The sequence below is a fragment of the Limulus polyphemus genome, unplaced genomic scaffold (genome assembly GCF_000517525.1).
Source record: "Limulus polyphemus unplaced genomic scaffold, Limulus_polyphemus-2.1.2 Scaffold1809, whole genome shotgun sequence".
NCBI classification, from domain to species: domain Eukaryota; kingdom Metazoa; phylum Arthropoda; class Merostomata; order Xiphosura; family Limulidae; genus Limulus; species Limulus polyphemus.
The window spans coordinates 83,541-95,106 of record NW_013667419.1 but is presented as its reverse complement, the minus strand read 5'-3'; the positions used below and the strand labels follow the sequence as shown (position 1 = coordinate 95,106).

Below are 11,566 nucleotides of genomic sequence, written 5' to 3'. Positions count from 1 at the left end.
ATATTTTTTCATTTATTTAACTAATCAAATTACATATTAATGAATTTTTACATTTTTATCCTTATAATATATTTTAGGTACAAACCTCTCCACTAAGATATTATGTAGAATAGATATGGCATCTTCTATAGTTCTTTTTCAATGCAAAATCGATATTATCTAATTCTAATACATAGGAAAATATTTACATTATAAGTTATAATCGTTAAAAATAGTGTTAAATCTATATAATATTAAAACTCTGAGATTGTTTGTATGTATGCTTGCCTGTAATTAAATACAGCAAAAACGGCGCACAATAGCACCATATTTGTAATGGAATAAGAATAGAAACAGAATAAAACAAGTTTCGTTAAAATCGGGCCACGGGTTACCGAGTTAGCCCCGTTTTTCGGATCACTTTAATGAAAATTTCTATATGAAGTTAGGGCACTAGATGGGCGCCACATATCAGGTTATCTATCTATCTATTCATTTTCTACCTGATGAATCACTTTAAAATATCTTCGATACAACAATACATGCATAACAGAAATTAAATGATGAGATGAAAATGTGTTATAACGGCACGTAGAAAGAACAACAATAAAATGGACCTACAATATTATTGACTGTATGCAAATAGTAACTATGGAGATGAGGTAATAAAATAAAAATAAAGTCGAGAAAAACAACAAAATTTTATAAACGAAAACCTCTTGTCGAGCATTGGCTATTATATTATTTCCCTGTTAATGTTCCCATCTTCATTAAAAGGTGTAAGATGACAAAAACAAGATCTTGAAGAATCTATCTGTATACTACTAAAACTCTGAGATTATTTGTTTGTTTGCTTATTTTCTCAGTCAAAAAATCATTCATACTACTGTTCGCGCTCTTTATGAAACTTCTTACTTCACTTTTTTGAAAAAATGAAATGGTCTTTCCTTTTACTTCCGATCAACAATCAAATATCTTTTCTTGAATTATGAATAACACGAATGGATTGATATATTTAAGTAAATTATCTCAAAATAAACCTTCATTTTTGTGCAATATTGATATTAGCTTGAATTCTTCATAACCTTTGAATAGTGGTTGACCCAATGTGTCATGGTGGTCTAATATCAATTAAAAGCTGTTTCAGTTTTGTTGGAAACTACGTGGTCAGTATGACTTAAAATATGAGTGATAAAATATGTGGATTAGAAATGTGTCCATTTGTATATAATATATAAGATTGTTGTCTTAGTATAGTACATTTAGTTCAAAATACTATTTTCCTCTATTAAAAAAATGCACCACAACTCAAGTTAGCTGTCATTTTGTAAATGTGACATGTTTCATACTACCTGCCATGGAAATATAATATATATAACTAAATTATTATTCATAAATATATAAGACAGGTATTTTGTAGTATGAATTATATTTAGCCCACATTAGGACTTAAGACCAACCTTTCAGCGTTCACAGAAAATTATAGTTTGTGGTTGTTCTTCAGTAGGGGTGCAACAATTCATCAACTATTGATGTATCATAGTCTTTTTACAAAATTATTCCATACATGATTGGTAGCTTATGCATTGCAATACAGCATTAAAAATGCTAATATATTTTAGTTTGTAACCTGCCACATTTATTGTTCTGCAAGTCATAAAAGAAAAAGGCTTAGTTTCATGATTGTATGGTTGTACATAAATTGTACATATATGTATCCCATGATGCAATGTGTAGCATGGAAGCTTCTGGAAAATGAACTTTAAAGCAATGGCAAATAGTGGGTCTAAGCTAAGTGAAGGTGAACTTAATACTCTAAAGTTCAAGACTCTTTGGTGCTTTATAGTTCAGCAGTCTAGAAAAATTTCAGTTTTCCTGTCAGTAAATGGAAATGACTCAAAAAAATTTGACAAACAAAATACAATGTGCAAGCCTTGCAAAACAAATGTAAAATACAATGAGAATACAACAAATGTTGAGTGTGATAAGTTTTTGTCTTCCAAATCTGCTTCAGCAACTCAATTCTCCCTTCAGGATGCCTTCTTGTTTAAAATGTGCTCTTCATCAATCCATGCACAGTGAATAAGAAATCTGGCAATATACTGAGTAATTCAAATTCGATGACGAGGAACCCACTTTGAGACTAATAATGGCTGGAGACGGCTTGAATGGGTAATGAAGAAAAACTTTAATACAACAGCAAATGTACAACGTTTCGACAAGGTTTTGTCATCATCAGTAATTGTATGTACTGTGGTATTTTGTGTAGAACAGTTTTCCAAAAGGGCAATCAGTTAAGCCTGCTTATTAAAGGTTTTTAAGATACTGGTCTACAGAGTATTAATCATTATCTCTCTGATTTACAAGAGAAATATTGGAAGAAAGATTCAATGCCAAAATATAAATGAGGAAAAAATATCTTTCACAAAAACAGGACAATAAAACAATACAACTACAAAAACATAACAAGTGTAAGTATGTTTGTGGTGAATGTGATGAACTGATAAGAGTAATAGTAAACCTTTATTCAATTCTTTTATCAGCTCCATGTGTCCCACCACCCCCGTAAGTTAATCTGTCCCTATAATTGAAATGAAACTAAACTCCAAAGTTAATATTAGAAGGAAAGTCCAAAGTAATTTGATAAATATAACTAAAACTATTTCAAATCATCAGCGCAATGCAGTTAATTTCACAAAGTAAAGTTAAATAACTTCTAAATAAAGCAGAAGTTTACCATAGCTTCATAGAAGCCAAACAGTAAATATTACCCAAAGTTTAACTTGCTATAAAAAACTTAAATCAAATCAATTTTAAGTTAAAGGCTACTATAGCTGAAAAAAGGTTTAAATTAACTTACAAGCATATGATATGTAAAAACTCAAAGATTATGAAAAGACTGTGATTCTTATTATTGATGATTCCCACCTTCTTCCTACAGAGGTATATACAAAAACATAAAAGCACTGACAAAGCCAGGTTTGCACATGAGCATATCTTGCACACATGATCCTTGGCCACTGCAACTTAAGAAAATGACATCTAAAATAGAAAGCTATTTTTTCTGTCATTTTCTAATTTCCCTACAAGTAAGTTGGTTAATTGCCAACTATTGAACTGACATCTTATATGCACTAAAACAACAGGAATTGAAGTGGTTACATGAGCATCTCTCTGTGTCCAAACTGGTAACTCTGAAAAACACAATACTTTCAAAAACATTTACATCTTAACTAAGGGAATTAAAAAACATATGGTACCATCCTGTTATCACATTAATTAAATAAAAATTAACATTTCTTAGTATTTTATTTTTTATAATTGATTTAAAGACAAATGCATATTCTTTGTTGGTAATTAAATGTACTTTTGTTGAAATTACTGTGTGTTGATCTAAAACTTTAACAGTTATTTTTAAGCCATTTAAACAGAGATAGGAGGGAGGTTTCATGACTTGTGTAACATGATATGTGTCTTATCATGAGCTTAATGTATTGTCTCACTCCAGTTTATCTGCTCAGATTGACCAGTAGTTAAAAATGTTACACTGTGACTTTTATAATGTTAATATGAGGGTAAATTTGACTTACATAATTCTTGTTGGTGCACATTGGTACTTTTTTTTTTACAAAAGAGCATTATGAAGCTATCAAAATTTCTGATTAGCTCTAGAAATCATGTCTTGTTATCTTTAATTTGTATACAAAATCCAATGTTTTTGAAGTTCACCAGATACTTACGTTGTAAAGGTAAGTACATCAAACTTATATCCGATACATTGAAGAACAAAAACTGTATGTATAACTTAGAACATCCTAATCTCCTTCAGTAAAGGATTACTTGCTCATTTCTTAAATATTTTTATCTAGTCAAATTATACTTGTTTTATTTTGAACTTTGATCTTAAAGCTGAAGTATTGATATCTTGCTTCAGAAAGTTGATTAGTAAAAGAAGATTTGGAACAACATGATTATACAACCTCATGTACATAAAGTTACCTTGAGATGTATAAATAATAAATCTTTTTTTTAAGTGAGTGATTTTTTTAAAGATCATATATTTAGAAAATGACAAGGTAAGAAAATCAAATAATATATGATCCTTTTCAGTTGAGGAATCTGTTGATGGCCACTTGGACACAGAAGAAAGTGAAGAAGGTAAGGTAGGGTTTTGGTAAAACTTAGGGTTAGCTGTCAAAAATGTAGAATTTAACAAATTTTCCATGGGCATCTTTTTCTGCACATGTCACAAGGCTTTTGTGAGGTACTTTCAAAATTTAATTAAACTACTGTTATCATGGTATATGAATAAACTTGGAATACAAACATAGCTAATAATCCAAATTTTAATATTAAATAAGTTTTAAGTTCTTAATTTTATAAAGCAATATTAAAAATATCCTGAATTTCCCCTTGTATGAGAAATGGGACATTTGCTCTCTAGGTGTTGCCTCTTCTACGATTTATTTACCACCCTTCTGAGAAGTACAAAATTTAATAAATTACTAATTATAATTTTGTCATTGCTCAGGCAAAGCATTATTTTTATAACTTTCAAACTTATTTGGTTACAGAGTCATAAAATAGAAAATCAGACGCCTCTTGCCACACCCACCTGTCACATCCTCTCTTTCAGGATTTGTAAAAAGTTCTGTCTTAGGTTTAATACTACATTATTTATAATCAATAGAATGCCAAAATTTTAATCTCTCAAATGATATATTATTTACATTGTTTTCCACACAGAGAATTGTCTATTTTGCTTCCAGTTCAAACTTTATTCCCACAGGAAACACATTGATGATCTTAGCTGAGTTTTTAATGGCTCTTGTTGCATAGTTAGAAAGTCAGAAAGATAGTTCCAAATTATACATACCCCTTCTCCCACTTATAGCTATTACTCGACTGCCAGGGTTTCTTCCTTTGCCCATATAAGCATTTGTCAGATTTTTTCTCACTTCCTCCAGTCATTTATACCTCACTTATTTGCCTTTGGGGATATTTGTCTCATGACACACTCCATCTACATCAAAGTTCCATCTATCCTGGTACTGTATATAAGCACCTTATTCGGATAATGTTATCACTTTTTCTCGACAAAGTGTCACCAACAGGTATCCCAGTATTACAATCATTTGGAGATATTTTCAATTATATTGTTGTTATCTATTAGTAATTTATAATAAATAAATAAATATTTTTTTGTTATATTCTGGTTGGAAAGCCAATATTTACAGTATGAATCCCTGGATTATTAATTCCAGCACTTAAGCCAGTCAGGTCTCTCCTATTCCACCTCTGATCTAGCATTGCACAGCAATTAGGGAGAGGGTCTCAGTTGAGACTGTTGGTGTCCTTATTCATAGATTTGCTTTTCCTGCACCTTCTTTTAGTCTGTTGGCTTTTCAATCCCCCTGTGGAACAGTGGTGTGTTTGCAAACTCATAACATTGGGGTCCAGGGTTCGATTCCCTAGGGTGGACACAGCAGATAGCCCACACATTGCTTTGCTCTAACAAAACACATTTACTTCACAAATTGTTGTTCCAGTCAATGGTAATCAACACAGTCTTTAAATGAAATACAAAGCAAAAATAATCTGCCTTTGATTTGTTTTCTTCTGTTGGTTCTTCGAGTGTGTGGTGTTTTGAGCTTTTTCCAGTTGCTTTTTAGCCTGCTCCTTACTTGATGGAGGAAAGGTCTGGGAATGAGTTTTTAGTTTTTCTCTTCATTCATGGATATTATGGTTCATGCTGGAAGGTTTACTTCCTTGAAGGGACAGTTTGGCTACTGAATCTAAGAATTAAGTAGCCCAAATTCTGATGAAAAAACAATATTGGATGAACTGCATCCTGCAGTAAAAATATCCAGTTTTTTTAGCTTTCATGTAGGCTTTGCATAAAAATACATTCTATTCTGTATCATATTTTGACTGTGAATATATTTTAGATCGTACACATTGAATATTATACCTTTCCTTATAGGATTTGTCTTTTACAGTTTTTGTTCACTTAGATCCAACTTTTTAAAATTGTAAAATTTTTTGTTGGTTTGCTTTGGGTTAATTTTACAAATAATTAGAATTACATTGTTGTAACATATTCTGCAAGCAATTATTGAATTTGTAAAATTGAGATGATGTATGCAGTTCATGATCATTGGTGGTGAATTCAGCAATCACCACCCGAAACATAGATATTTGTCTTGTAATAGACGCACCAATACTCATTTTAGCATTAAACAAAAGTTAGTATGCTCTAAACACGATTGCTGTACATGCATAAGTTCACTAAACATCCCTGTTTGAATCAAAGAATAATCAAATATAAATCCCAACTGTACATTGCATATTTCCAGATGTATTAAAGAACTGTAACCAGCCTGTGCATGCTAGTGACTTCCCAGTCATCAGGCTTGCTAATTAAGAAAGGTTCTTGATTATTGAAAAAGGACTGGATTAAATCATGAAGCCCACACAACACTTTTGCTTCTTAAACAATAATTATTTTTATATTAAATTAACTTATTAATTATGTCAGACTGTGAACTTAAAGAGTTAGCATGCTCTGAAAAGGATCATTACTCATACTAGCCTTGTAAGAGAATTAGCTTGTTTTGAACAAGCTACTAGACTTCAACAAGAGTTTGTAATTTCTGAACATGACCACTGGTTATACATGATACTAGTACAAGAATTAGTGTAAATACTACATCCACAAGTCTTGAATAAAAGAAATTTTACTGTATTGAATTCCCTCTGCTGCATTTTGTTTTTTAATGTGGAATAAGTAAAATTTTGTGGTAATTCTCTGAAATCAAGAACCATACTTCCTTGAAGACAGAACTAGGCTAAAGATGAATGTAAATCACAGACATGAAATGTGTCGGTACAAAGAATGACAAAAAACACATTGATATAAAGGTAACCAAACTGAAGGAAAATTAATTTGAATATAAAATAACAGAAACTTTTACAGTAGGCAAGTTCTGATTTTAATAATTACAATTTTTGAATCATAGTATTAAGTCATCATCAGGTAAGAGTCACATTTAAATGTTACTTGCCTACTGTAAAAGTTGCTGTTATTGTATTTTTGAATTAATTATCCAGTTCAGTAGTTTCCTTACTAAACAGAAAATGAAATTTGTCTTTTGAAATTATTTTGGATCATGATTTTATTTAAAAGGTAGATATAATTTTACATGTACTTCAATACTTGAGAGAGAGGTTGTTTAAATATGTAGTTAAATAAAAGTTCATTACCTTTTTTTTTGTATTTTCAGGTTTTGTGATGATTAACATAGATTATTTAATGTTTGAAAAATCAGTCTTTTTGCCAGTTAGCCAAAGATATTATTTTTGTTTTTAGAACCAGAAAAAGATGATGAAGAAGAAGCAGATGAAATTATTCTGGACCCAGAAGCAGTGGTATGAGAAATGTTTCTTTTTTCTCAATAGTCTTGGAGTTAAGCTTTACTATTAGTTTTTCTTTGAGTGGTACTGTAAATAAAGCATTTTTAAAAATCTCTAAAATACCTATACTTGTTTATTTTTGAGTAAAAAACAATTTTGATATAATATTCACAACTTTAACAGGGATTTTTTTGTCTGTATGAGACAAATATTTTTCAACATTATCTCATTAATAACAAAGTTTTGTACACATGCAGTTTTTTAATCTTAATGACATAAATTTATCATATCAATAAGTAGAGTTAACATTCGATGTTCAGATATTACACAAACTACAATGGCCAACAAGTCATGACATACATTATTGATATGATAAAGTAGAGTTAACATTCAATGTTCAGATATTACACAAACTACAATGGCCAACAAGCCATTTTCATCAGATATAATGATAGATGGGCTAGATAGCTCTTGGGACACTGATTCCAAATCTGTTTTTGGCTTTTCTCCAGCGCATCAAGATTTTGTGATGAGACCGATCAAATTTAAAAGGTTATTGCCTTAATTATGATTTAAGATGTTGTACATTTCTTTTTTCGTAAGTGTGTACTGTATAAATTTAACCAAGTGTATGGTGTGTATAACGTTTATGGGAATTATACTGAAAAATGAATAATGTTGTAACATTTACTAGCCTAATGTGTGATTATTACCTAAATTGTGCTGAAATTATAACCAGTCATATTTCTATAACTAGATGTGCTAGAAGTAAACCGAAAACAGATTTGGAATCAGCATGCAAAAATTGTCTAGAAAATTGTGCTTACATCTTTGATGAGAGAAAAAAGTTTGATTCTGACGACCAGTGCTATTGAACAAATTAAAGGTATCATCATTTTGAAAAATGCTAAAGCACACATAGAACATACTGTTATGCAAAAATAAATAACTATATATATTGATGGAGAGAAATGACAGTGACATTAAGAAGTCAAACTTACACTATTAAGATTGTGTCAATTTCAAAATTACATAAAAGAAAAAATATTCCTAATGATAATGTTCAGGTCCTGAAACACTCAGAGAAATTAAAAAGCAACTAATTAAGAAAAGGACAGTTAATTTGGGATAAAAACAGAAGACAATAACACTAAAATAATGAACTTTTTAAATGTGTAGCAGCTGTGTTGGGTTGCTTTAATTGTTTATTGTTACATTAGATAAAATATTTGAAAGTTACGTGTATTTTTTCAGCTGAGTGGAAATAAATTCTGTATTTATCTTCAACTAAATGGTACAAATTTCATTAATTTCACATCGGTTTTTATAATTATTTTATTTATTTAGGAAGTAGACTTGACCCATTCTCGAATAAAAAAAATAGGAAATTTTGATCAACTTCACCAAGTTGAGGTATGAAATTATTTTCTTTGTTTGATTTTAGAATTTAAACTTCCATTAATATGTACTTTTTCTATATATAGGTGATTTATTAGTTTATAACACTGGTAGTTATTTAACTAGAAAATTTCAACTGCATTACTGCTAGGCTGCAGACCACCACTTGTTAGGTTACATGTTTATACTTTTAGAATGCAAATGAGCACATTTAGTTATTGAACTCTTATCTTTTCATTATAATTATATTCAGTTAGCTTATTGCAAATTTACACTTTTAGTTACTGGTTAATATTTTTAGTTATTGAACGGAAAGTTAAAATTTCTATTTGCTGAACTGCATGTTTACAATGTTTACTTGTTTGCAGATCTGCATTTTCAATTTTTTGTTTGCACTTGTAATTAATAGACTGTAGCCTAGACATTTTGTTCTCATACTTAAGGCTCTGGGTTTATAATGCTTGTTTGAGTGTTGGATAGAAAGTTTAGTGAGTTTATAACTTGGGTTGCTGAAATACAGATTTTGAATTTGTTATAAGACTACAAGTAAATATTTTTAGATGATTAGTTGCAGGTCTTTACTTTTATTTGCCAAAATGCTTGTTCAAACTATTAGTTGCATCAACTCAACATATTTTGAGTTGCTTTCAGTTTCCAGACTGCAGATTCATACATTTAGGTGCTGGACTACAGTTTCATTATTTCAGTTCCAGGACTACAGGTTCATTATTTCAGTTCTTAGACTGTAGATTCATACATTTAGATGTTGGACTGCAAATTCATATTTTCAGTTTCTGAGCTGCAGGTTCATATTTTTAGTCCTTGAACTAAAGGTTCATACTTTCAGTTCCCAAACTGCAGATACCATATTTAGATACTGAACGACAGGTTCATATTTTATTTTCTGGACTTCAGGTTCATATTTTATTTTCTGTATTTAAGGCATATATTTTTAGTTGACTGCAGGTTTGTACTTGTAACTGCTGAACTACAAATTTCTACCTTTAGTTATTGAGTTGATGTTTGTATTAGGTCGTCAAGAATTAAATGTCACATTTTGGAACACTTTCATTAACCACCCCCCAAAAAATGTACATCACATATAATAGTTAAATGAACCACCTAAATGTCATGTTAGTGTAGCCTATATAACATGTAAAGTTTAGTATGCTCTAATCCCTTATAGTGATGGTACATGACGAGACACACATTCGGCATGTAATGCTGTTTGAATACAAGAAGAGAAACAACACCTCTGTAGCCACAAAGAATATCAAAGAAATGTTTTGAATGTTCATAAGTGTCAACGATGGTTCAGCAAATTTCGTTCAGGTGACTTTAGCCTTAAAACTGTGATGGCAGGGGCTGACATGTTGGAATTGATATTGATGCTCTGAAGACACTTGTTGAGTCTAACCCAAGGCAACATACTCGTGAAATGGCCCTAAAATGGCATGTCTCTCATAAAACAATATGTAAACATCTAAGGAAAATGGAAAAACTCCTTAAAGAAGGTGTTTGGGTGTTTCACGTACTCTCCGATGATCATCGTTACCAATGTGTGAATGTTGCTTTGTCTCTTCTGGCACATAATGTGCATGAACCAATTTTGGACAGAATTGTCACCGGTGATGAAAAATGATTTTCTATGCAAATATTAAATGCCAAAAACAATGGCTCAGTCCTAGGCATAACTGCAGAAAGTGATGCTTTGCATTTGGTGGGACATCAAAGGAGTAATTCATTACACAATATACAACAAACTGTCAATGCAGAGATCTATGTTCAGCAACTGGAATTTTTAAGTCAAGCCCTTCATCAGAAACTCCATTCACTCGTCAATCGGAAAGGTGTTCTCCTTCTCCACAACAATGCACGTCCACATGTGGCACATTTGATGCAACACAAGATTATGGAGTTGGGTTGGGAAGTCTTTTAGTAAACATTATAAGTCTTTCACATAAAAAAAATCATTTTTAATAACGTATTTTTAATAAACTAAAAAAATGATTTGTCCTTGAATATCAGTACTTGTTTTGAATAGTCCATATACAAAGTGATTTTCATGTTAGGATTAAAAATACTTTTCATCATCTCAAAAATCTCAGACTTCATTTGTGTAACCTCCTAAATACATTTCAAATGTTTGTTTTCAGTAAAACTTTATAGTTTATCTGTTATTTTCTCTACTTTAACTCTATATGCAGTTTGTCAATTTGACTGACCTCCTAACCACCAGAAAAAAATCGAAATAAATCTAAATTACCCTTTTTTCTTTCTAGAATGACTTCAAATTTTAACATGAAACTACATTCGTTTATCCTAAGTAGCTTTAAATTCATAACAATATACATTTATTTATAATTAAATTTTATTGTTTTATTGCCCTTTTGAACAGTGACTAACTATTATTTGTGCCATTATAAGTTATAATATATATATATATATATATATATATGTGGAGCTCAGGTTGTAAGCTCTGTTTAGTAAGCATAATCTTAATCTACACTCTGAAATTTCATTCTTACATGACATCCTGAAACGTAACTGCTATCCACAACACTTATTAGAAAACATTACCAACACCTTCCTAACAAAGAAACTCACAAATCCAATTAAGATACCAACTGTACCTAAATTTACTATATACTCGTGTCTTCCTTATACTGGCAAATAAAGCTTACATTTAAAAAATCAACTTAAACGCATACTTGGTCGTTACTACCCTCAAGTGGATTTAAGATTAGTTTTTAAATCCACATCCCCATTCCTTATT

The 11,566-nt window shown here is 30.7% G+C and overlaps 1 protein-coding gene across 4 annotated transcripts in view; it reads left to right on the top strand.

The window, feature by feature from the left end:
* The window catches only part of LOC106465005 (protein phosphatase 1 regulatory subunit 7-like), a 40,184-nt gene that overhangs the window by 4,657 nt on the left and 23,961 nt on the right, over window positions 1-11,566 (top strand). For all 4 annotated transcript variants that reach the window (XM_022392828.1, XM_022392827.1, XM_022392829.1 and 1 more), the window contains exons 3-5: window positions 4,090-4,137; window positions 7,349-7,407; window positions 8,740-8,805. In XM_022392828.1, coding sequence (XP_022248536.1) covers window positions 4,090-4,137; window positions 7,349-7,407; window positions 8,740-8,805 — 173 coding nt within the window. The remainder of the gene's footprint in view (window positions 1-4,089; window positions 4,138-7,348; window positions 7,408-8,739; window positions 8,806-11,566) is intronic.